Below are 24,215 nucleotides of genomic sequence, written 5' to 3' on the forward strand. Positions count from 1 at the left end.
TGTGTCTCTCATGAATAAATAAATCTTTAAAAAATAAAAATAAAATTAAATTAAAAAGAAAGTAAGAGCAAAATCAGCTACAGGTGCAAATCCTTCTACTCAGCCCCCTCACTTCTGAAGGACTCTGCCCTTCAGATGCACTAATGCCAACATGAAAAGAAATAAGTGTAAGGGGGGGTGTCTGGCTGGCTTAGGCAGGGGAGTGAGTGACTCCTGATTTCGGGGTCCTGAGTTCAAGCCCCACATTGGGAGTAGAGATTAGTTAAGAATAAAATATTAAAAAAAAAAAAGAAGAGGGAGAAGAAGGAGAAGGAGAAAAAGGAGGAGGAGGAGGAGGAGGAGGAGGAGAAGAAGAAGAAGAAGAAGAAGAAGAAAAAGAAGAAGAAGAAGAAGAAGAAGAAGAAGAAGAAGAAAAGAGGAGGAGGAGAAAGGAAAGAAGGAGGGAAGGAAGGAAGGAAGGACGGATGGATGTAAGGACGTCCGGCAAGGACTGAAGTGGCCACCAGCAGGAAACCAGTGAGTACACTGTAGCATCAGCAACAAGGTGGACTGGCTGGAAGAGAACCATCCCGGAGGGGTCGTGGTGGGATGAGAAGCTCGGTTGGAGGATGGGCTCTCTGCTCCACACCCTGCCCCCCCGCAGCTCAGGGACCCCCCACCCCCAGCCCAGGGAACCCCAGGACTCGAGCTGAGCAGACTGTCCGGCTCCCCGGGGTTGGGAAGAGATGCAGAGAGCTCCACCAATCTGGAAGGCCGGTACTGATGCTCCCTCAGGAGCCAAGGAGAGAGGGCCAGGCGGGGCATGAGGCCATACCTGTCACTCTGGTGCAGTTCCACCTGGCGGATGCTTCTGGAAGGACGCCCAGCAGACCTGAAGAGTGGTTCCCTGAGGGAAGGAGGAGAGTGGCCTCAGGGAAAGTGGTTAAAGGATGCTTGGTGTAAAGATGCAGGAGCAAAGGGTCCCTCTTGAAGGTTCAAGGGATCTCTTGTACTTATGAATAATTTCCTCCCAAGCCTCTGATGAGGTCACTAGCAATGCTCTAGATCCACAAGGCCTCTTTTTACCCCCATTTTCCTTTTGTGGGAGAGCCAGACATCATCATGGGGGAGCGCCTAGTAGTTGGCATTTACTGCTCTGCGTCCTAATCTTCCGGGACGTCTAACCGTTCAAGCCAATCTGTAGCCACCTCTTAGGCTCCTAGATCTTTCTCTTACACTGGACTCGAGACCACTTGTAAAAACGTACCCTCTTCTCTGCAGGGGCTCCTTCCTAGAGTCTGGAATTCCAGCTGGACTCACTCCCAGGTGGTAAAGCAGTGCCTCCCAGACGTGAGGCATTCGAGAACCACCCTCAGGATTTTTGTAAACGCTCAAGGCCACCTGTCCTTTCGTTGACATAATATTTTTCTTAAGTGACTCACTTTTAAAACTTCAAATTTGTCTATAAATAGCATTACTTCTTATAAACAGAAAGAACCTTAAAAATAAATGTAATAAAATCTAAACAACGTTGTTAAATTCTAGCCACACTATAATCTGCCTAAAGTGCAGCTTTTGCTTTTTCTTTTCTTTCTTTCTTTTTTTTTTTTTTAAGATTTATTTACTTATTTGACAGAGAAAGAGCACGCAAACGGGCGGAGCAGTAGGGAGAGGGAGAAGCAGACTCCCCCCTGAGCAGGGAGCACAATATGGGGCTCAATTCCAGGACCCTGGGATTATCACCTGAGCCAAAGGCAAATCCATAACTGACTGAACCACCCAGGTATCGCCTGCCTTCTTTTTTTTTCCTTTTTTAAAATGGCAAGTGTTGAGTCAGGCTAGCACCAAACTGGGTCTCTTTCCTTGATGGACTGAGGAGGATTAGAATGGGGACTTTCTCACTATGTGTTTCAGTGTTAATTTAATGCCCTATCAATCAATGTTCCAACCAAATCATGCCCTGGAGCATCTGAACTTCACACTTTGGAGAAAACGGAGTTTGAACCTTTTCCCCCCTCTTCTGGAAAGTTTTAGTTATGTGTCCATATGCTCTTGTGTCATCTGAACTGGATAACATATGAAGTCCGCTATCACCCTGGTGTTGATGGCCCTGCCTGCTCTGGTTGGCATTTTGGCAGAGGTCAGAAATGTATCTGTTTGGAAGCAGCCCATGGTGACAGTTAAGAATGATGCAGGTGTGGGGCACCTGGGTGGCTCAGTCGGGGAAGCGTCTGCCTTCAGCTCAGGTCATGATCTCAGGGTCCTGGGATGGAGCCCCGAGTTGGCTCCACACTCAGTGAAGAGTCTGCTTCTCCCTCTCTCTCTCCCTCTCCTTCTCCCTCTGCCCCTTCCCTAACTCTCTCTCTCTCTCTCTAATAAATAAAATCTTTTTTTAAAAAAGTGGCACCTGGGTGGTTCAGTTGGTTAAGCATCTGCCTTTGGCTCAGGTCATGATCCCAGGGTCCTGGGATGGAGCCCCACATTGGGCACACTGCTCAGCAGGGAGTCTGCTTCTCCCTTTCCCTCTGGCCCTCCCTTCCTCGCTCATGCTCTATCTCTCTCAAATAAATAAGCAAAATCTTTTTTTTTTTAATGATGCAGGCGTAAACAAAGTAGTATTTGTCCTTTTAAAAAGAATTGGAAGCATCTCGAAGCTGGTTCATTGGGTTCTTCTAAGTGATGGTGTGCAGACTCACAGCTGGGACTCCCCAGGCGGGGCTCTGCAGACAAGGCTCCTGGCTGGTTGTTAGTGAGTCCTGGGTCTTAGGGAGTCACCTTGTGCGAGCGCACCAGCGTCCGTCCCCATGACGGAATGAGTCCCATGAGTGAGAGTCAGCGTGGTCAGCGTGGTCAGACTCTTGTGCGAATGCCTTTGGCACCTTTTGAGGAGCTCTCCAGCATCACTTTGAAAAAGCAGATACAACCCCAGTTCTTTTGCAAGATTTCCAATTTAACTTTGCAGTTGCTTCCCATTGCATATTATTCAGACTGTCCAGCCACAGTAAAAAAAAAAAAAAAAAAAAAAAAGTACCCTGAAATCTCAGTGTTTTAACCTCCAGAGAGGCTTGTTTGTCCATCACAGTATCAATCCAAAGTGTGAGGCTTCCAGGGGAGGGATTTGGGAGAGCTCACACCTGCTCTTCAGCCCCCAAATGCCTTGCACCAGGGTTGCTACAGCCCATTGCCCAGAATTAGGCACAAGGCTCCAGTCTAACCACAGGGGAGGCTGGGATATGCAGCCCTTCCAGGTCCTGGGAGAAGAAAGTGAATCAGCAGCCGTGGGCCCTACACTGTGTCTTCACTTAGAGGTAGACGTCAAGAGGAGGGGGCTTTGCGTGGGGATTAATTTGACAGATGGCCGTATCATTAGGGAATAGTTTTGTGTTGGGATCGATTTTACCTTGTTATGCACCGTGGCTGTGATCTGAATACTCAGACCCTGCACCTCCCCCCACCACCCCTTAGGCCATGACCCCCCCGCCCCCGCCCATGGCATTGCCACCATTGCCTGGTGGGTGGCGGGTGGGGAGCAGCCCTCTAGCCCATATAGAGCCGCTCCTTCCTGCCCTGGCGCCAGCTCTGAGGAGGTGCGATGCTTTTCTGAATTGGGGATTTTAATTGGTCCTCACCTGTCCTCCACCAGGAATATTTGGCATGTGGGTGCAACAAGGAGCAGCTCCTTAGGCCAGATTTTGTTCAGTAAAGTCTCTCCAGGGGAGGAATGATGAGAAGAGACGTTTTAGATTTTATTTTTTTTTCCTTTTTAAGATTTATTCTATTTATTTATTTATTTATTTATTTATTTATTTAATTTTTAAGACTTTTATTTATTTATTCATGAAAGACACGGAGAGGGAGAGAGGCAAAGACACGGGCAAAGGGAGAAGCAGGCTCCGTGCAGGGAGCCCAATGTGGGACTCGATCCTGGGTCTCCAGGATCACACCCTGGGCCAAAGGCAGCACTAAACTACTGAGCCACCCAGGCTGCCCGATTTTATTTATTTATTGAGAGAGAGAGAGAGCAAGTGTGGGAAGGGGCAGAGGGAGAGGGAGAGAGAATCCCAAGCAAACTCCCCACTGAGCGCGGAGCCTGACTCAGGGCTTGATCTCAGGACCCTGAGATCATGACCTGAGCCGAAATCGAGAGTTGAATGCGCAACCAACTGAGTTACTCAGGTGCCCCAGTTTTTGATTTTCTAAAGCCCCCACTAAAAATTGCCTGTTTTTCATTTAATTTTGTTCTGGCATTGACAAGTGTATCTCTGTCTCACGCTCCCTCTAGCGTCTCTCTCTCCAGGCTTTAAAGCGCGACCCCCACCCCACCGTGCCCCGTGAAAATGTTGGTGCTCCTGGCTTTCATCATCCTCTTCCACATCACCTCCGCCGCATTGCTGTTCATCGCCACCATCGACAATGTAAGTTCCCTTTCCTTCCGACCACCCCAGAGCCCCTGGGTCCTGCAGTCCTTGGAGGCAGGATTGAGAGCTTCCCCAAGGGGATGAGGATTTGGGCCCGTCCTCCCTACCCAGACACGCCCATCTCGACTCAGGCCCAAGGACTCGGCCTACGTGTGGAGGTTTGGAGTGTCTCTGGTTAGGCCTGGATGTGCGGGGACTGGCTGCTCTCATCCCTGATTCCCCCACAGAGCCTGGTGTGGTGCCTCTGGTGTCGCAAACTCTTGGAGGATGCTGCTTGAATCCAACCCTCTTCTAGATAAACTTCTCAGCCTCAGCAGTGTGCCATATGGGGCTGGATCATTCTTTGCTCTGGGGCCCTCCTGGGCCCTGTAGGGTGCTCAGCAGCATCTCTGGTCCCTGCCCACTAGATGGCAACCCCTCCCACCCCTACTTGTGACAACCAAAAATGTCTTTGGACACGGCCAGACGTCCTGAGGGGAAGCAAGACCGCTCTCATTGAGGACCACTGCTCCAGATCCCCCCAGGTGACCCATCCCAGGTGCCACCCCTCCTGCCTTCATCTTCTTACAAATCAGGAACCCAATTGATAGTCACCTTGCCCTGCCCTCCCCAGCAGAGCTCATGCCTGGAACTCTCCTGGCTGCCCATGCCCCCCTGGAAAATTGAACGTTTCACTTTAGCATCCAGTTTGCAGCCATATGGCAGGGATGCATTTGATAAATGACCTATTGGTATAGATTACTGTCTCTCCTAGCAGGAAATGAAGCTTTGTGCCAGACAGTGGCCCACACCTTGACCCAAAGGCCTGGCTTCAGTCATGACCATTTCAAACTCAGAGGCGTCTCGAGTCAGAAACACTGCCCAGAAAGCCACCAAGCATACCCCACGAGTGGCCAACAGCTCTGCCAACATCTAGGCTCCTGTTGATTAATCATCACAGAGCAACATAGACCATCCCAACCCCTGCCACTTAGAGAGTGCTCACTCCAGCCAGGTCCTGCGTGTGGCCCTTTTACCTGCATCAGCTCATTTGGTCCTCACCTCAAGCCTACGAGATGGGCCGCCTTCTGGCACCACCTCGGGGCAGCTGGGACACCTGTGGAGTCTCTACTGCAGTGAGTGGCGGAGCTGGGATTTGAACCACTCCCGACCCTAGATCCCGTAAGGGGGTTAAATGCAGTGATGGGTTTGGGTTCTTGCAAGTTCTCAAGTTGCCCTGAGTGGCCAGGGCAGAGAGCACACTGATGCTGTGGCTTAAAGTATTTGGACTGTCATTATCCAGAGGGCCCATGCTCTGTGAAATAAATGGTAGTAAATGTTCTTTTTTTTTTTAAGATTTTATTTATTCATGAAAGACACACGGAGAGAGAGACATAGAGGGAGAAGCAGGTTTCTTGCGGGGAGCCTGATGTAGGACTCGATCCCAGGACCCTGGGATCACACTCTGAGCTGAAGGCAGACAATCGACCTCTGAGCCACCCAGGTGCCTGGTAGTGAATGTCCTTCTGAAGGCTCCTTTTTCCATGCCTTGCATCTACCCCTTTGGGATCCTGAAAGGGATGGACGGACATTTGGGGGAGAAAAGCCATTGGCCCCAGCACCAGTTAATCCTTTGGGGGCACCGCTGGGTGTTTGTGTTGCTGTGGCACTTATGAGAAGACACAGATGGGCCTTTTTTTTTTTTTTTTTTTTTTTCCCACCAGGGACTCCTGTGGTGTTCATCTGAGTTAGGAATTGGGCTTGGCATGTGGCTGGCACATAGTAGGAGTTCAGTGAACTTTCGTTGACTGGAGGAAGGGAGGGGGAGATTCCAGTCTGGATGGATGGAAGGGAGAGAAGGCAGGCAGAGGCAGAGAGGCAGAAGGCCTCTGATAGGAGAGTTGTATCATTCCCTCCGTAACAGGCCTTGGCCCTGGATCTCAGCCTTCCTGACTCCACTTGACATCACCCCCCTAGTTCTTGGGGATTTACCACTGTGCACACTCGTCATCACCAGCTAAGCCTTGCCGCTCTCCTGCGCCCTGTGAGGGCCCAGCCCGCGACTTACCTTTGAGCAGCCCCACAGCATGGGGCTCACTGGGGAGCCTGTTGCAAATGCAGAAGCCCAGGCCCCACCCCCACCCCTCACATCAGAGCCTGTGCTCTAACCCGATTCCCAGCTGACTCATGTGCATGCGGCACATGGAGAAGCGCTGGTCCCGAATATCTATTTACCGCTGTGCCTTACACTCCAGTAGAAGGCAGCGTTTTCATGATTAACGCGCAGCCCCTCCCTGTGTTTCCTATGTTACAGGCCTGGTGGGTAGGAGAAGAGTTTTTTGCAGATGTCTGGAGAGTGTGCGTCAACAACACAAATTGTACAGAAATCGGTGCCAACTTTCAGGGTGAGTGCCCCGCTGATACGGAAACCCCCAGTGAAGGAGCGCTCAATCTAAGGGCTCCTCTGTTCTCTGCTGTCACACCCTCCCCTGCACACTTGGGTGCCCAGAGGGGCCTGGCCCGGGGGGGGGGGGGGGGGCGGGTGCTCGGGGCCCGGGCTGGAGACGGGAGGGGTGGGCAGAATCCGGAGGCCGGGGGCTGAGTTGGGTGCACCCTTCCCTTCCCCATTTCTGGGCAGAGCTTCTGTGTGTCACCAGGGTTCAGCGGAGCTGTGTGTGGTGAGGCCTCTCTTCCTGGCTTGTGCACAGCCGCCTCCTCCCTGGGGCCTCCCAAGGCCGAGGGCAGACAGCCAAACAAGCTGCTGTGCCTTCCATTCACGAGGCCTCCGCCCTCGCGCCCCGATGACCTCCGTCCTAATGCCGTCCTGTTGGGGGTTAGGATTGCAACATAGGAACTCTAAGGAGATCCAAGCCGTCCACAGTGGTCCCTATGGGCACTGTCACCTGGGGTACTTCAAAATGCAGATTCCTGGTGCCCATCCCAGAACAACTGTACCATAATCTCAGGGGGAGAGGTCTAGGAGTCTGTTCCTTGCTCTTTTCTTTTTCTTTTTCTTTCTTTTTCTTTTTTCTTTTTCTTTTTTTCTTTTTCTTTTTCTTTTCTTTTCTTCTTCTTCTTCTCTTCTTTTCTTCTTCTTCTTCTTCTTCTCTTCTTTTCTTCTTCTTCTCTTTTCTTCTTCTTCTTCTTCTTCTTCTTCTTCTTCTTCTTCTTCTTCTTCATTTCTTTCTTCTTTCTTCTTCTTCTTTCTTTTTTTTTTTTGGAAACTGTATTTTCCACAAGCCCCCCGGTGATTTCTGAGATCCGCCAAATTTGAAAACACTACTCTTAGCCAGAGGGTCACAACCTGGGCCCCACATTGGACTTGCATGGAGAGCTTTGCCCCCTCGCCTCCGTGCCTGGTCCCCACCCCAGAGATGCTGATTTATTTCATCTCAGTGGAGCTGTAGCATGCTGGGTTTTTCTTTTTAATGGAGCTATAATTTACCACATACTTCCTAAGGGCTCAGTTTCAGGAGTTTTGACAGTTATATATATGCCCATGTAGCCACCATCCAAAGCAAGATAGAGGACTTTCCCATCACCCTAGAAGTTCCCTTGGGCCCAGTTCCACTCATTTCCCACGAGCTCCTGGACTTTGTACAAATGCAGTCGCAACATGTGTATTTGTGTGTGTGTGTGTTTGTGTGCGGGTCGGGCTTCCTTCCTCAACATGAGGAATGGGGCGAGGGCCTGGGTGCTCTGGGGGTGATTGTGATGTGCAGCCCAGAGGAACCATGGTCCGTGGCTCCAAGCCTTTCATTACATGCTTACGAATTATGCTTCAGGCAAAATTGGGGAAAAAGAAGAAGGTTGGTTTTTAGATTTTCCTGGGCAACTTTGGCCACTGTCCCCTCACCTGTCTTAGCTGCCATCCTGGTGATAACGTTCAGCCCTTATGCGGGAACCCCCCCTTTTGCAGCACCCCCTAAATTCAAGTGGATGAATTCTTTCTGCCTCCCCTGCCTGATGGAGTGGGAGCTGTTACCATCCCTGTTTTTTCAGGCGAGGACACTGAGGACCAGGCAGGAGGTCCGGTCTGTGCCCTTGACCCTGTGCCTCTCTACCTGCAGGGTGTGCCTTCCACCGTGTCCTTCCCACATGCGGTGCCCTCCGTCCAAGACGGGCTCCTTTCTCTGCTGGGACTTCCGTCGCCGAGCCCCGCTCCCCGAGGCTAATCCAAGAAACCTCCCTTTCTCTTTTCCTAAGCAGCACTCGCAAGGCTAATTCTCGTCCTAACTCTCGTCCTTTTAGGGGGTGCTAGGTAGTCTGCAGAGCACGTTCTGAAGGTCACTCAGCCCCGTGAGCCCCAAATCCCCCCAAGAGTTCCTTTGGAGATCCCTAATCATCCCCCATCCATCCTGAGCTCCCAAACCATAATCGGCCAGATTGAAACCTGAGCGTTTGTACATTTAAAAAAAAAAGAAAGAAAACAAATTCCCCGACCACGAGCCTTGCATTTGGGGGCAATACCCAGGCTGAGACGAATGACAGAGCAGGTGCTGCTCGCTCCATTTCCCGGATAAGGCCAGTGGGGTAATCTGGTCCCACGCGCAGATGGTCGCCGCAGGGAGGGGATGTTGGGGAGACCGCTTGGCTGTTCTCGAGCCCATGCTATGCAGATTTACTTCTGCTCCTGTCATCCTCACCCTGGAGCCGGCACCGTCACTGAACCCCCCGAGGGGCCCCAGGCGTCTGCTGTCCTCCCTCATGCTCTCTCGCCCTCTCCCCACAGATTACTCCACGATGCAGGCGGTCCAGGCCACCATGATCCTGTCCACCATCCTCTGCTGCATTGCCTTCCTGATCTTTTTGCTCCAGCTCTTCCGCCTCAAGCAGGGAGAGAGGTTCGTGTTAACCTCCATCATCCAGCTCATGTCGTGTAAGTACAATGGCGAGCTTCCTGGAGGAAGCACTCCCTTCCCCGGCCACCGAGTCGGAGGAGTCAGGAGCCGCGGGGCAGGTGTGGATTTGGAACAGGGACGTCGGCCGCCATGCTGAGGCAGGACATCCTGTACTTCAGAGTCTGGAAGGGTCAGGTCCGAGGGTCGGGGCCAGCGTGCCCAAGACACGAAGCCTGAGCCAGCCTCTGTAGGGTAAGGAGGAGTGGTTGTGAGAACGTGCTGTCTTGGTACCGAGGGACGAGGCACAGTTTCCCCAAGGAAGATCAGGGTACTTGACCTCATCCTCCCACTAATGTCTGTTGGTGCTTCACTCAGGATGCTTTTGACTTCGAGTAAGAGAAAAAAAGCCAGTTAACAATGACTTTGGCCACAAAGGCCTTTACTTTTTTGATACAACAAGAAGCTTGAAGGTGGGAGGTGCCATTGTAGGTTTGGCAGCTGAGCAGCATCAAGAACCTCCACTTGATCCTCGGATGCTTTCATCTTCAGGGTGTCAGTGATGACCTCCTCATTGGCCCCTGAAAGGCTGCTGCAGCTCCAGACATTCATCCTGACCTGACAATATCTAAAGCAGTAAACAAGGGAAAGTACAGCAACAAAAAATGCTTTCTCCTCCCTATCTGTGTCTTTCTAGGGAGTAGTCTTTTTCACTCTAGGATTTTTCTGTGGCCAGAACTGGGACACATAGGGATCCATAAACTGTTACGAGTAAACAAGAACAGGATTGCCTGGGGTGGGGTAGGGTAGTGGGGGGATGGTCAGTTGGCAGACTATGGTCCAGGGGCCAGATCTGGCTCGCTGCCTTGTTTTTGTAAATGACATTTTACCGGAACATAGCTCCGCCCTCTTATTTGCATACTGCCTCTGGCTATTTCCACACCACCACTTCCACGCCAGTAGGGCTGAGCTGAGTAGTTGGGACAGAGCGTGTGTGTGGCACACAAACCCGAAAGTACTCTCTGTCTGGCTGACCCATGGCTTAGACCAGTTATGGCTTAGCCTCTGGGCTGGGTGTACAGCTGCCCGGGTAAAATCGGGCTCAGCCAGAGCAAGCGGGAAGTGAAGCGGCTCCAGGGTAGGCAGCAATGTCCTGCCACAAACTACCACTTGTGATCTTTCCCATAGATTAAAAGGAATACCCGCCAATAATCAGAGCCTGACTTTGCCTTCCTGTCCGGCCGCGGTCCGCTCGGGTCCGTGGTGCACCCTGTGACGTGGTCTGTGATTTAATTATCTGCTTGCTTTCGGCAGGCCTGTGTGTCATGATTGCAGCCTCCATATACACAGACCGGCGTGAAGACCTTCACAAGAACAACCCGGGATGGTACTCCCTGACCCTGGATGGCAGCTACGGCTACTCCTTCATCCTGGCGTGGGTGGCCTTCGCCTTCACCTTCATCAGCGGCCTCATGTACCTGATCTTGAGGAAGCGCAAATAGAACCCGGGGAGCTAGGTCGCTTTTGCTGCAGTACAGAATCCACATTCAGATAACCGTTTTGTATATAATCCATTTTTTTTGTGTGTGGTTTTTCTAGCAAACATATTGTTTCCTTTAAAAGCCAAAAAAAAAAAAAAAAAAAAAAAGAGAGAGAGAGAGAGAGAGAGAGAAGAGTGTTTTTGCATTCTTGAGATCAGAGAATTGACTATGAAGGCTGGGATTCAGGACTCCTGTCCATCTGAAAGTCTCAACGGCGGCACAAAGCCCAAAATTCAGCAATACTCAAATCCATAAATGCTCAGCAGGATGTTTCTTAACCATGGGCGTGTGATGTGATGGGACAGGAGACCAAGAACACCAGGTCTCGGGGGACATCCTTCCGTAGGTTTTGAGCCATGCCGAGCACCCCCACCCTGTCTCAGCTCAGCCCTCCCTCCTCATTCTGTCTGTGTTAGTGTTGGAGGTGGGGTGAGGGGAGTCCAGGGGAGGGGTGAAGCCTCCTCAGATGTTTAGCCAAGTTCCATGTGAGAAACAGGTATAGTAGGCCCTGCTTTACTGTCTATCCAGACCAGAGCCCCAACCTTCCTGTAATGGGCTGGTGCCCAGAGGGTGCCACCCACCTTTGCTGACAGTGTCACTTGCTTCCTGTTTGCCTTAGGGAAGGCGATCTTCAGCCTGCGGTCAGATTTGGGCTCACCCTGAGGCCAAGAACCTCAGCATGTGATCCCCAGCAGATGCAGTAGGATGCCGACTGGCAGGGGGCCCCTCCCTAGACCTGTGGAATCAGAGCCTTCAGGATGGGGCCTGGGCACCTGCATTTCTGACAAGCTCCTTGGGGATGTGCAGGTGCAGTGAAGCCGAGGACCTCGGCCCCAGGGCCAGGCGAGTGGAGCTGCCTCCTAAATGTTAAAGATCTTGTCGTGGGGAGATGGCGAGGTGCCGGCTGCCCCTGGCCTCCATCAGCTCTCGGCCTTCACGGCTGCTCACAGGTGGGCCATCCCCACGGCAGCCGGGCCCTGTGTCCAGACAGACAGCCCAGGGGTGCTGAAGGCCCATCTTCTCTTGCCCTGCCTTCTAAGGCTGGCCGGCCTCTGCAAAGCCCCATTCCTAGAGCCTCCACGGACCCACCTGCCATTCATTCACCAGCATACATCACAGAGGGCTTGGTGCCTGCTGGGCACAGGGGCTGCCGCGTGGGGACAGTCTCTGTCCTCGGGGCCTCACCATCCCGCGGCGGAGGTAGATTGAAAACGTAGGGAAGGTAATCACACGCTGCAAGGAAAGCTGCAGAGCATTTCTAAGTGAAACGCTCACTTAGATGGACTAAAATACCGCTGCCACCAGCCCCTCAGAGTGCCTTCGCTGGACCATGGTGTCTGGGTCACACCTAGAGAACACTTCCTGGAGGGTCTAGGGGTCCCGATGGCAAATGAAGCCGTGAGAAGCTTCCAGATTGCCGTGACTCTCAAGCTGCAGCGTGGACCGCGCCACTTGGGGACGTGCTTTGCCAGGGTCTGGGTGAAGAGCGCTCCAGGCGATTCTGAGACTGTCCTGCGGAACGCGGCCGTGGGGAGTTTGTCCTTAGGCGTGAAAGCACCTGTGAGTGTGTGGCAAGGCAGGTGGCCCCGGAGTACCTGTGGAAGAAGCTCTTTGCACCTCGCTGCCTATTAGCCTCTTGGGTTTTGAGCGCACTGTTGGGGACATGTGGCTGGGGCCGCGGGTGGACCTGATGGCCACGCCTCCGCGCTGACGCTACGTGAGTGCTTCTGCTGAGTGCACCTGACCTTCTGCTAAGTGCAGTGATGCTCTGTCATCAGCCCGGTTCCCGTGGAGCTGGGAGGATGTCTGGTTTGAGTGGTTTCAGGGCCGCCGTGGACACCAGGGCAAGATCAGGTTTTCTCTCCATCCACCCATCCATTCACTCATTCGTGCATGCATTTTCAACAGAGTATTAAATGCTTGTTATGTGCCAGGCACTGTGTGAGGCTCTCAACACACGGGGCAGGCAAATTCAGACATGCTCTCTGAGACAGGGCCCCCTCCTCATGGAGAGGTCACCAGCACGGTGGAAGGTGACACAGGGACAGGGATGGGACACATTGTCACCTCCTGTCTCCATGGAAAACTCTTTTAAGTCCTGTTGTGGGTAGGAGTGTGGGTCACACCCCTGGGGTTTGCAAAATGCTATCTGAGCCTCAAGGAGGAAGGTGGGCCTGAGTGCCCCAGGGCTTTCCACCCAGGTGGCTCTTCCAGATTTTTCTTGTAGCCACACTGGAAACAAAAATGCTCAGAGCCAGAAATCTGGAAAGCCTACTCTCCAGGTAGTGTGTGAACATCCTTCCCCAAAATTTGAGGGGTCTGTGAGCATCCAAAACGACCCCATGGGTTTTCCTGGCTGGTCACCACTACCATGTAGCATTCAGTGTCCACACCCATCTGCGACACCAAGGTTTTGTGAAATGTGAGAGCAACTTTCCATCCCCCACGGGTGTGACATGCCTTCGGGGAAGCAAGGAAGAGGTGATGGTGGGAGGAGGAAACTGTCCAAACTTCTTACCTGTAGGCAGAACCAGCCCTCACTCAGTGCTTATTATCAGTGACTCAAGAACAACCCCAATGAAGAAAATTAGCTGAGACATCCAGGAAGCAAATATTAGGACCAAATGTGTTACCCGTAACAACTGTATTTGAAGGAACTGTAGTTTGCGCATTTTAGAACATTTTTATAAAGTACTGTACTTCTTTCGTGGAGGGGCTATGGATGGAGACAGACTAACTTGTTTTGTTATTTGCATTAAAATGACTTTGGGTCTCTGTTGAGATGAGTTTGTAGGATTGATTTGTTGCTCTGAGTGAATGTGTATATTCATACGTGAATACAGGAAAGTTGGCGACGTCCCCCCACCCCCATGCTCTCTGCTGTAGGTTGTGAGCCTGAGCGCATCGGAGTCCCCTGATGCTCTGTATTTACTGATGATGCAGAAACTCTGACCCCAAGCCCATACATACACACACTAAACACAGTAGCTGGAAGGTTGATAGTAGCTGTGGCTTCATTTAAAATCTGCCTGAGTGGGGAATCAACTCGCTAATAGTTGAAAGGTTATTTATAATACAGCAGACTAGACAGTTTTGTATACTGGGGGGAGTAGTGGTTTGGGGGAAATGTGAGGGAATGGCCTAGAGGCTAAATCTGAATCTTGGTTTGGGGACAAAATGTGACTTTGGTTAGATATGTTCTATTTCATGTGCCTTTCAAATAGTTTATTTCCTATATTTTATATACTGTGAAACTGTACATGGCAAATAAAGTTTGGAACCAAATGGCCCAGAGCAACAGACTCCAGTGTTCCAACTGTGCCAGCATCCAGGGTAGACTGCCACCATTTTGAGTGGCAGGGCACCACATGATTTCTCATCGAGATAATCGTGCGGTTTTTATAGCGAGCAACTGATGTTTGAGAGTTCCTCACAGGACAGCTTCCACCCCCTTGCCTCTCATGGAACCAGCTTCCTGGAAGAATGACCTGCAGTTGTTCACGACTTCCTGTTTGGTTAGCAATCTGCTGGTGCCGTCTTAAAATTCTTAGAGATATTGAACCAATGGCTTCACATTTTCTATTTGCAGGGTCCCTGAAAATCATATAGCCAGCCTTATTCTCCAGTTTGCTTAATGAAGACTTCTGCTTTAAAGGGTTGGGCGATGATGAAAATCAGACTATCTTTACAGCACACTCTGCTAAACAATGAAAAATTCAGCAGAAAGAAAGAAAGAGATGATAGATACATTGGTAGGTAGGTAGATAGGTAGGTAGATGATAGATAGGATCGGTAGGTAGGATGGATAGATAGAAGATAGAATGGATAGGTAGATAGCTAGGATAGGGTAGGCAGGTAGATAGGATGGATAGATTGATGATGATGATAGGTAGAGATAGATGATGATAGATAGATGATAGATAGATAGATAGATAGATAGATAGATAGATAGATGATAGATAATAGAATGGATAGGTAGGATGGACAGACAGGATGGATGGATAGATAGGATGGATAGGTAGGATGGATAGATAGAAGATAGAATGGATAGGTAGATTAGATAGGATGGGTAGACAGGATAGATAGATGATAGATAGATAATAGGATGGTTAGGTAGATAGGATGGACAGAGAGGATGGATGGATAGATAGATGATAGATGAAGAGAGACATAGTGAGATCTTGAATTTTTAGTGAAGGAATGCCAAAAGTAGTAAAGGCAATCTATCTGGAGAACCTGCGTTCACTTGTCTCTACGTAGGAGTTGCAAACTAAAAACCTCCAAGGCTTACTTACTGTCTGTATTCTTTGTGTTTCTAGGGTCTTTTCATGGTCAGTTTGGTTTGGTTTTTGGTCCATGTGGAAGATAGATGGTGGGCACCCCAGAGAACTCAATTTTATATATTTCTTCCACTTGGAAGGAAGTGTGTCATTCATTCATTCACCAAGTATTGGTGGCCTAGCATGATTCATCCTGGAGAATGCTCCCTCCGTGCTTGAGAAGAATGTATATTCCGCTGCTCTCTGAGGGAACGTTCCATAGATGTTGTCTGGTCCATTTGGTCTAAAGTCTAGCTCAAACCCAATGTTTCCTTATTGATTTTCTGCCTGGATGATCTATCCATTGCTGATGGTGGGGTACTGAAGTCTGCTACTATTACTGTATCCCTCCCTTTGGATCTGTTACTTGGATCTGTTACTATTGCTTGATATCTAGGTGTTCTGATGTTGCAGTAATGATGGTGCACTAATATTTCTGCTAAAGGGGTCAATTCATCATGAAGGTATTGTAAATATTTATTCACCAAGTATTTGTGTATGTATTATGGCATAAGTGTTGTGCTGGGTGTTTGGTACTTAGTCCCTGCCATTGTCTAGACTTATCTTAGTTCCCAATTTAAAAAAAAAAACAAACAACAAAAAACAGAAGTGAAAAGAGGAATACTTGGTGACACATGAAAATTACATGAAATTCAAACCTCAGCGTCCATCTATAAGGTTTTATTGGAGCGCAGCTGTTTTGTTTAGATGTCATGCAGGCTGATTTCAGGCTACATAGGGAGGGTTACCACAGAACATGCACAGCCTGCAGCCTGTAATACTATCTGGCCTGTTACAGAAAATGTTTGCCATTCCCCGGTCTAATCAAATGAGAAGGGTACTGTCTTTTTTCGTGTGTGTCTCTTTTTAGGAACAAGAAGAGTTTTCTTAGAATCCTTTGGCAAACTCTTCCCAATGCCTGAGGATTCCGATTTTCATGCTTAACCCAAACACTGAGAGAGGTAATTAAAATGACCACGACTGGTGTTGACCTCTTAGCTGGGCATTAGAGTCTCTCAGTGAGGGATATACTTATCAACCACACTCCTAGAGAAGAGAAGAGGCCACCAACAGGGTCTGCCACAGTCTGTCCCTGGGCTGCCCAACGTCCACACACAACTTCATAAGAATTTTTAAGATTCTTATATATTCATGAAGTGAACTAACCCCTTCCCAAGAGGTACACACCCTGACGCCAAAACCAGTTAGTACTTCCAGCTCCAGAATCATTTGGTGACATGGATTACCCTGTGTCAGATCCAGATGTGGCTCCTCATGGCCCAGTGACCTATGACGAAAAGCTAAGTCCTATACGCCCAACGCAGCAACACGTAATGGGGGAAAAGGAACAGAATCCCTGTAACAGATGATCCCCTTTGGAAAATGGATGAGCAGAAGGAGAATCCATGCCCAGTGGCCAAAGTTCCTTGTCAGTTGCAAGTACCACTCCCTGGTGGAGAGTGAGGTCAGTGGTTGGTCAGTCCGCGGCCTCTGATTCCACTCAGGGGGACCATCTCCTGGGCACAGCCCTCCAAGGCCATACCCAAGATGGGCAGTGGAGACGAGCCCCTTCTTCCTTTCTGTGGACATGAGGCCCAGTGTCTCAGAAGTGCCTCAGGGGAGGACAGTCATGGGATATCTTTGGTCACAGATAAGGTTCCTTTGGCCATGCAGGCCAAAGGTGCATCCATCCGATGGGCGAAGCCTGGGTCATGTGACCATGCCCTCGCTGCAAGGGAGGCTGGCAACTAGTTAGTGGGCCAGTCAGCCAGAGATCGTACCTGGATCTTTTCTTTTTTTCAAACAAGCATTTGAGGTTTTTGTTTTGTTTTAGATTTTATCCATTTATTCATGAGAGACACAGAGAGAGATGCAGAGACACAAGCAGAGGGAGCCCAATGTGGAACTCGATCCCCTGATCCCAGGATCACGACCTGAGCTGAAGGCAGGTGCTCACCCACTGAGCCACACAGGTGCTCCTGTCGCACAGGTTTTGACAGGAATCCAGGCGCAGCATAGCTGGATGGTTCTGTCTTATGGTCTCTTATGAGATGGGCCTAATCTTTGAGCTCGAGAATTGCTGTCTCCTAGTGTCATGGCTCTATGTCTTGAGGCAGTAACTTCAAGCTGTCATAGTCCAAGCTATGTCCCTGGGCTTGTCCCTCTGGTGGAAAAGGCTAGGACCTGGCGCATCTTTTCTAGTTGTCTCGTCCATTCCACTCCGCTTTCTGCCTCCACACCACTGATCTGTATAGTTTAGAGCACAGTTGAGCACATGACAGGCTTGCTGGCCAATAGCCTGCTTTTTAATGGCCCAGGAGATAAGAATGGTGTTTTGGTTTTATTTTCATTTTTTATTATAAAGATTTTATTTGTTCATTCATGAGAGACAGAGACAGAGGCAGAGGGAGAAGCAGGCTCCATGCAGGGAGCCCGACGTGGGACTCGATCCTGGGACTGTGGGCTCACGACTGGAACCAAAGGTAGATGCTCAACCTCTGAGCCACCCGGGTGTCCTGCTTTTTTGTTTTTAAAGAGTTGCAAAAAAAAAAAAAAATGTGAAGAAGAAACAAAGGCTTTATGTGGCCTGTAACATCTGAGCTCTTTACCGTCTGGCCCTTACGGGCCAAGCGCACAAATTCCTGGCTTAGAATTTGAGTCGCCGGTCCCCACAAACCTCTGAATCCCTGGACTTATCAGTTTAGATTGTTAAGGCTTCAAGCAGAAAGAATCTCAGTGATGCCCTATTGTCTTCCACTTTTGCCACTCAGGGAGCCACCTGTGGCTCAAGATTGACTTTTTCTCCAAGGAGCTTAGTGAAGACTCTAGGAAGCTGAACATGGCAGCAGCAAGATATGTTTCCACAACAGTTTAAACCAGGGTCAAACATCTGATCCATGGGCCCAACCCGGCCCACCACCTGATTTTGTAAGCAAAATGATCTTGGCAACCAGCCACACACACACCAGCTGACATACTGTTCGCGGCCACTTTCAAAGGCAGAGGTGAGTGGCTGCCAAGGAGACCATACTGACCCCTAAGCCTGACGCAGTGACTATCTGGCCCTTTACAGGAAAACTTGCCGAGCCTTCGTGTCCAACAAATGTCTTGCAAAGATCATGCAACGGCCACTGCGTCCCAGCCTGGAATAACAGGCCCTCATGGCCCTGCCGCCTCGACTGGCCAATTGCACACTACAGTGTCTGTTGCTCGTAGCGTCCAAATTTTGTATCATTCCTCTTCTTCGTTGCAAGCAACAGTGACTGGCTGACTTCCACAGAACAGGAATTCAGTAACAGGAAATCGGGTGGGGCAGAGGCTGGGAGGTAGGCAGCCAAGTCCCTGTTGATTGCCTCACATTCTTCCACAGAACAGTTTGGTAAGGAATCCACCGCCGGCGCCGCAAGGTGGTTTGTGCTGGGAACTTGATCTTGTGCAGCCCATTGCTCCAATGGAAGGCAACAGTCCGTGCCATCCCTACTCCTTCGGAGGCCGAGCCTGGCAAGGTGCATCCATCCGATGGGCGAAGCCTGGGTCATGTGACCACGCCCTCGCTGCAAGGGAGGCTGGCAACTAGTTAGTGGGCATTTTCAGCATTGGTGGTGGGAGGTAAGGTTGCAACCTGCCAAGACTCAGGAGGAAGGGATTTCCCCAACAGAGGACGGAAGTTCAAGTGCTGGGCAGTCAAACCCAATGGCAACTGCCGGCTACATCCTATCAGAATCCCATTCCCTGCTAACCCACAGCTGAGCTCATGCTTCCCAGCTTTACTGACCCATCTCTCGCCCGTTACTCTGCTTACAGGCACTGATAGCCTGCACTATTATTTACTGGACATTTTTCTTTAAAGCAACTATTTCTTTACAGAAATACATTTATTCAGAGGGAAACTCTAAGGTAAGTTGAAAATCGGCATCGGGTGCCCTAAGTGACCTAGATACGATTTAAAACAAGAATGCGATTAAGAGTATAGTACAAACTGTCATCCAGTGGAGGTTTTGACCTGAGGACTGGTCCTTCCCCAAGAAAGGAGGCTAGGAAAAGACGGGAAGGTGTTAAAATATGATCAGGACCATAGCTGCCTGACGTAATCAGAAAGCTAACAAGAGAACAGAGAAGGCAGTGGCCTCCCTCCGTGGGGGTGTCTGCAGGTGCTACCTAGATTCGTTGGGTACCACTTGGGGTATTTGCCTCATAACAACAGTATAAAAAAAGCATAAGCCAACGTCCTCGCTGGCTGAAGGGGATTCACACAGGCCTGCGGCTCCTCCCTACCGGACTGCCTGAGCCTGCTCTTTCTGAACCTCTTTCAAGCTGGCCTCGTAATAAATCCCAATCCAACGGGAGATGAGACATAGGCATTTGGGTTTAGCCACACCTGGGTGTGTGATCGGACGCTGCCAGCCTCCACGGAAGCCCGCACGCCCCGTACTCTCACCCCCCCTTGCCCACAAGCCCCACTCGAGCTTCTGGAACGGCAGTGACCCAGGAGGACCCTTGCGTGATTCCGCACGGCCGGCAGGAGCGGCCGCTCTGCCAGGGGTCTGGAGTGCACTAATTACAGAGCGTGTCTGGCTTTTTAAGGAGCTGAGGTTTCTGACTCATTGCCCCGGAGAGCAGGAGCTAGGATTTGGCTTTTCTGATCACTGCATTTCTTGCTCCCACCCAAGGCCATGGCCTAGGACTTCTGCAACCAACCAAACCCTGCCTGGGAGGCCAGGCTGGGCCACGTGAAGGAACACGAAGTACATATTGATATGCGTGTCCTGGTGTTTACCTCCAAATGTAAAATTAAAACTCCTCTGACTTATGTACATCGGTCTGACCCCTTAAAAGGATGGTTTGCCAACAGTGACCATCTGAAGAACCTGGAAGTCACTTCATGGGCCCCAGAAGCAGACAGGCCCAGGTTCCAGTCCAACTCAGCAGTTAGTCACGGAGAGGCCTTGCCAAGCTATTAGACTCTGCAGACCTCATGGCCTAATCTGCAAAATGGGGTAATGCTTGGTCCCTCTGGTCTCCCGTTCAGCCGATTCGTGTTGAGCGCCTACTGGGCACCACACACTGGGGCAGGCATGGAGACTCAGGGATGTACCAGACATCCCACGCGCTCATGGAGCTTTCATTGCAGTGGGGGCAGATGACAAGCAAGGTGAACAAAATTACAAATTGGAGTGCAATCTGTGGACATGGAAATGGTGTGACAGGAAGATAGCAACTCAGGGCAGGTGAGGACTTGTTGCTAACATGACGTTAATGCCAAGACCTGTGTTAGGAGAGCTGAGGGCAGATGGGACGGGGCCACAGGACCAGCTGTTTCACAGGGTTGTGGGCATTCAGGGCACATGCAAGACAATGTGGCACCATGCAGAGGATGCTAAGTACCCGCAGAGACACCCAGAAGGAACTCTGGTTTGCACAACGCCTTCACATGAATTGTATCATTACATTTGATTCTCATGACAGCCCGTCAGGTAGAGAGGCCTCAATTTATTGGTGGGCGAGTGACAAGAGGAGCAGGGAAGTACAGTAAGGAGACTAAGCCATTTCCTTTGGTCTCTCTTCTTCCCAGAGCCACCTCCTTTGACGGATGGTGGACACCTGCAAGATGGGAGTGGATATGCTAGCTACAGCTGCATAACAAGCAGCCACAATGCATGCTGGCACATACCAGCGAGTGCTCATTGTTCACAGGTCCAGGCTCAGCTGGGGGTTGGCTGGGCAGCTCTGCTGGCTCTGGCTGGACGTGCCCCCAAGTCTGGGGGGCACGGGGGTTGGCTGGTGAGGACTGGCCTTGTCTGAGATGGCTGGGGCACTCAACCTTGTCCCACAGATCCCTCGTCCTGGATCAGACTGACCCAGGCATAGACTCACAGTGATGGGGGAGATGCAGGAGAACAAGCGGAAACATATATGTTCTCTTAGGCTTGAGACTGGGATACCACTTCCGCTGCCTTTTCTTGGCCAAGCCGGCTACAGATCTCTCCTAGGTGCAAGGGAGGGGAAACCAACACCCTCCTTCAGTGACAGGACCACACAGTCACCTCAGGGGATAGGGGTGAGAAGGTGAGGGCGGGAGGGAGCCACGTATTGAGGCTGTTAATGCAATCCGTTAGTGCAGACTTCAGGGCCATAAAATAGAGAAAGGTGTGTGTGGCAATGGAACCATCTAGAACACACACCATTTAGGGAATCCTCACGAAAATGCAGATTCCAGACCTGTTATATCTCAAAGGCACTGACCCAGGATCTGAATTTTAGGACTTTCAGGTTCTTCAGATGGTCACCATTGGCAAACCATCCTTTTAAGGGGTCAGACCGATGTACATAAGTCAGAGGAGTTTTAATTTTACATTTGGAGGTAAACACCAGGTAAACGCATATCATTATGTACTCCACCTCTCCAAAAAATATGTATCCAAAAATTATCCAGCACCCCAGGCACTTGCTCTGTGGACTCCGGGAGGCCAAGAGGCCAGAAAGTGGACCATCGGGTGACACTATCACCCCCTAGGGGTGCAGTGTGGCCACACAACATAGCAACGAAGCTCCTCCTCCCCGTAGTGAAGCTAAGGTTCTTTCACATAGAGTTTAGCCAAACCCAACACAGCTGATGGAAGCTGACGCGAGTTGATCCCTATTACCATGCAGTTCGATCTATGCGACCAGAGCATTGCTTTGTACTGATTTTCATTAGCTTAATTAATTAATGTTTAGCCATGCGACCTCTGTACTCTTGTTGACAGTTGGTAGAGTATTACAGCCTCGAGACAGATTTACAGTTTACAGCGGAGTGTCAGTACAGAAGTTACCTTTTTTTTTTTTAAGGGAAGGAAAGACCATCGTAGCTGGTCTTTCATGAGAGATACACACACAGAGAGAGAGACACAGGCAGAGGGAGAAGCAGGCTCCCTGCAGGGAGCCTGATGCAGGACTCGATCCCAGGACCCCGGGATCACGCCCTAGGGCAAAGGCAGATGCTCCACCGCTGAGCCACCCAGGCGCCCCCAGAAGTTACCATCCTTCCATGAGACGAGAGTATCTTCAGCACAAAACTACTTTGAAGCCATTTTAAATACTTACATTATGGGGGAGCCCTGGTGGCTCAGTGGTTTAGTGCCGCCTTTAGCCGGGGTGTGATCCTGGAGACCTGGGATGGAGTCCCACGTCAAGGTCCCTGCATAGGGCCTGCTTCTCCCTCTGCCTGTGTCTCTGCCTCTCTCTCCTTCTGTGTCTCTCATGAATAAATAAATAAAATCTTAAAAATAAACAAATAAGTAAATAAATACTTACATTATGAAAAGCACCTGTCAATGTGTCCTTTCAAAATTCGTCCTTGTAAGAGCTCCCGAGTCCATACTGAAGCTTCTCAGCGTTGGCGCAATGGACTTTGGGGACCAGATCGTGCTCTGTTGTGGGGACTGCCTTCTGCGTACCTGGCACTCAGCGGCAGCCCTGGCTTCCCCGCATCAGATGCCAGTAGAAACCCCCACCACCACCCACAAATTGTGGCAGCAAGAAAAGTCCCCTGGGGAGCGGAGGCCAAACTGCCGCCAGTTGGGAGCCCCTGCTGTAGGGTTTTAAATACCAGGAAATACGGTGCCTGGCGATCCTGGGGACGCTGCCAGGGCGAGGACGCTGCTAGAAACTGCTCTGAGGGTGGCTGGTCCCATGCAGCTTGCACCGTCATGGGAGAACAGGGCAGAGCCAATAACGGCCTTGCCCCACTGTGGCCCTGGGCTTGTCTGAACACACGGGAGGACAGCACGGGATGTTCCTGGTCCCCAAGCTCAAACTGCACATTTACTCAATATTTGTCATCCAGTGGAACAAACAGAGGCGGGAGGAGCCAGGAGGAAATTGCTCCTCCGTGTTTGCAGAGGGATAATAGCACCATTTCACCAGGAGCTTGGACACAGGCGAGGAAAGAGAGGGGTGACCTGCCCTTGGCACAGGGTCACCTTCAATAACAGATTTTTTTTTCTTTTCCCCCAGAAGGAGAAGTTAAGTTGCCAGGATGTGCTGCTGCCTCGGCCAGGAGGGAATGGTGGCTGAGTGAGCTGCGGGAGCCAGAGCCCGGCCAGAAGGGCGGCTGCCTTCCTTGTCTGACCCCGAGCGGTGACGGGGGCCACTATGCCTCTATGCTCTTAGCTTTGCTTTTTTTTTTTTTTTTAAGTTTTATTTTATTTTTTAAAAAAAGATTTTATTTGAGAGAGAGAGACCATGAGCAGGGTGAGGAGCAGAGGGAGAAGCAAGCTCTGTTCTGAGCAGGGAGCCCGACGTGGGGCTCGATCCCAGGACCCCGGGATCATGACTTGAGCTGAAGGCAGATGCTCACCCGATGGAGCCACCCGGGCGCCCCACTACGTTTGCTTTTTTCTGAAGCCCACCCTTCATCTTTGTCATCCTGCGGCATCCTGGGACTTTTGTCCAGGAAAAAGGATCCTGAGAAGCCCCCCAGACCTTTTCAGAATGAGGTATGGCACCCAGATCAAGGGGAATTACCTCTGTAGGACCCAGGAGCCTGGCCTCACCGGGCTAAGGACCCTGCTGAGCTGGCCGCCTCCATGCACATCTGGTCCCAGTGGTTCCCGTGCTGTGTACCCCACAGCCAACGGCTGGATTTCTCTGGGCCTCTGCGTCCTGGAAAATGGGACTGGCTGTGGCATACTTGCCAGGGGCATACAGTCAGTGCTCAATGAGGGCCGTTAATCTCTTCTTATTGTCAAGGGCACCTACCAAGTAAGTGGCAGATTCAAGGCTTGGGATTAGATGTGCTGACCCCGCATCCCGGGTTCTTAACCTTGGCACGTGCTGGAGCCCCTGGGAGTGCTCCTGGAGCCCAGATCCCACAGAGGTGCTCATTTACCGGGCTGGGGAGCAGCCTGGGTGGGGCGGTTGTTAAGGTTCTCCAGGTGATGCTAACGGGTAGTGGGTAGCCCGGGGCAGAGAACCTGTGATGGGGCCGCCTTGTAACTCAGGTGCGATCAAGTCAGGACCCTAGAGTATTTGACCTTCTGTGACTGGGTAACTTCACTTAGCATAACATCCTCCGGGGCCGTCCACAATGTTGCTCGTCACCGGATTACTTCTTCTTTACGCCTAATACTCCATCGTATGTACACACCATCTTTTCTTAAT

At 50.7% G+C, this 24,215-nt stretch overlaps 1 protein-coding gene and 1 long non-coding RNA gene across 2 annotated transcripts in view; one reads left to right on the forward strand and one right to left on the reverse strand.

The window, feature by feature from the left end:
- EMP2 (epithelial membrane protein 2) overlaps positions 1 to 13,536 on the forward strand; it is a 33,723-nt gene extending 20,187 nt beyond the window's left edge. Inside the window, exons 2-5 of the mRNA XM_041748826.1 lie at positions 4,262 to 4,394; positions 6,691 to 6,781; positions 9,109 to 9,255; positions 10,529 to 13,536. Coding sequence (XP_041604760.1) covers positions 4,317 to 4,394; positions 6,691 to 6,781; positions 9,109 to 9,255; positions 10,529 to 10,716 — 504 coding nt within the window. The 5' untranslated portion in view covers positions 4,262 to 4,316 and the 3' untranslated portion in view covers positions 10,717 to 13,536. The remainder of the gene's footprint in view (positions 1 to 4,261; positions 4,395 to 6,690; positions 6,782 to 9,108; positions 9,256 to 10,528) is intronic.
- Positions 814 to 22,789, reverse strand: LOC121487285. The gene is made up of 2 exons (XR_005986817.1): positions 22,368 to 22,789; positions 814 to 886 (listed from the first exon to the last, which is right to left on the reverse strand). It is a non-coding gene; the product is annotated as an uncharacterized LOC121487285 (long non-coding RNA).
- Between the last annotated feature and the right edge of the window lie 1,426 nt (positions 22,790 to 24,215).

This window comes from Vulpes lagopus, chromosome 3 (genome assembly GCF_018345385.1).
Source record: "Vulpes lagopus strain Blue_001 chromosome 3, ASM1834538v1, whole genome shotgun sequence".
NCBI lineage: Eukaryota > Metazoa > Chordata > Mammalia > Carnivora > Canidae > Vulpes > Vulpes lagopus.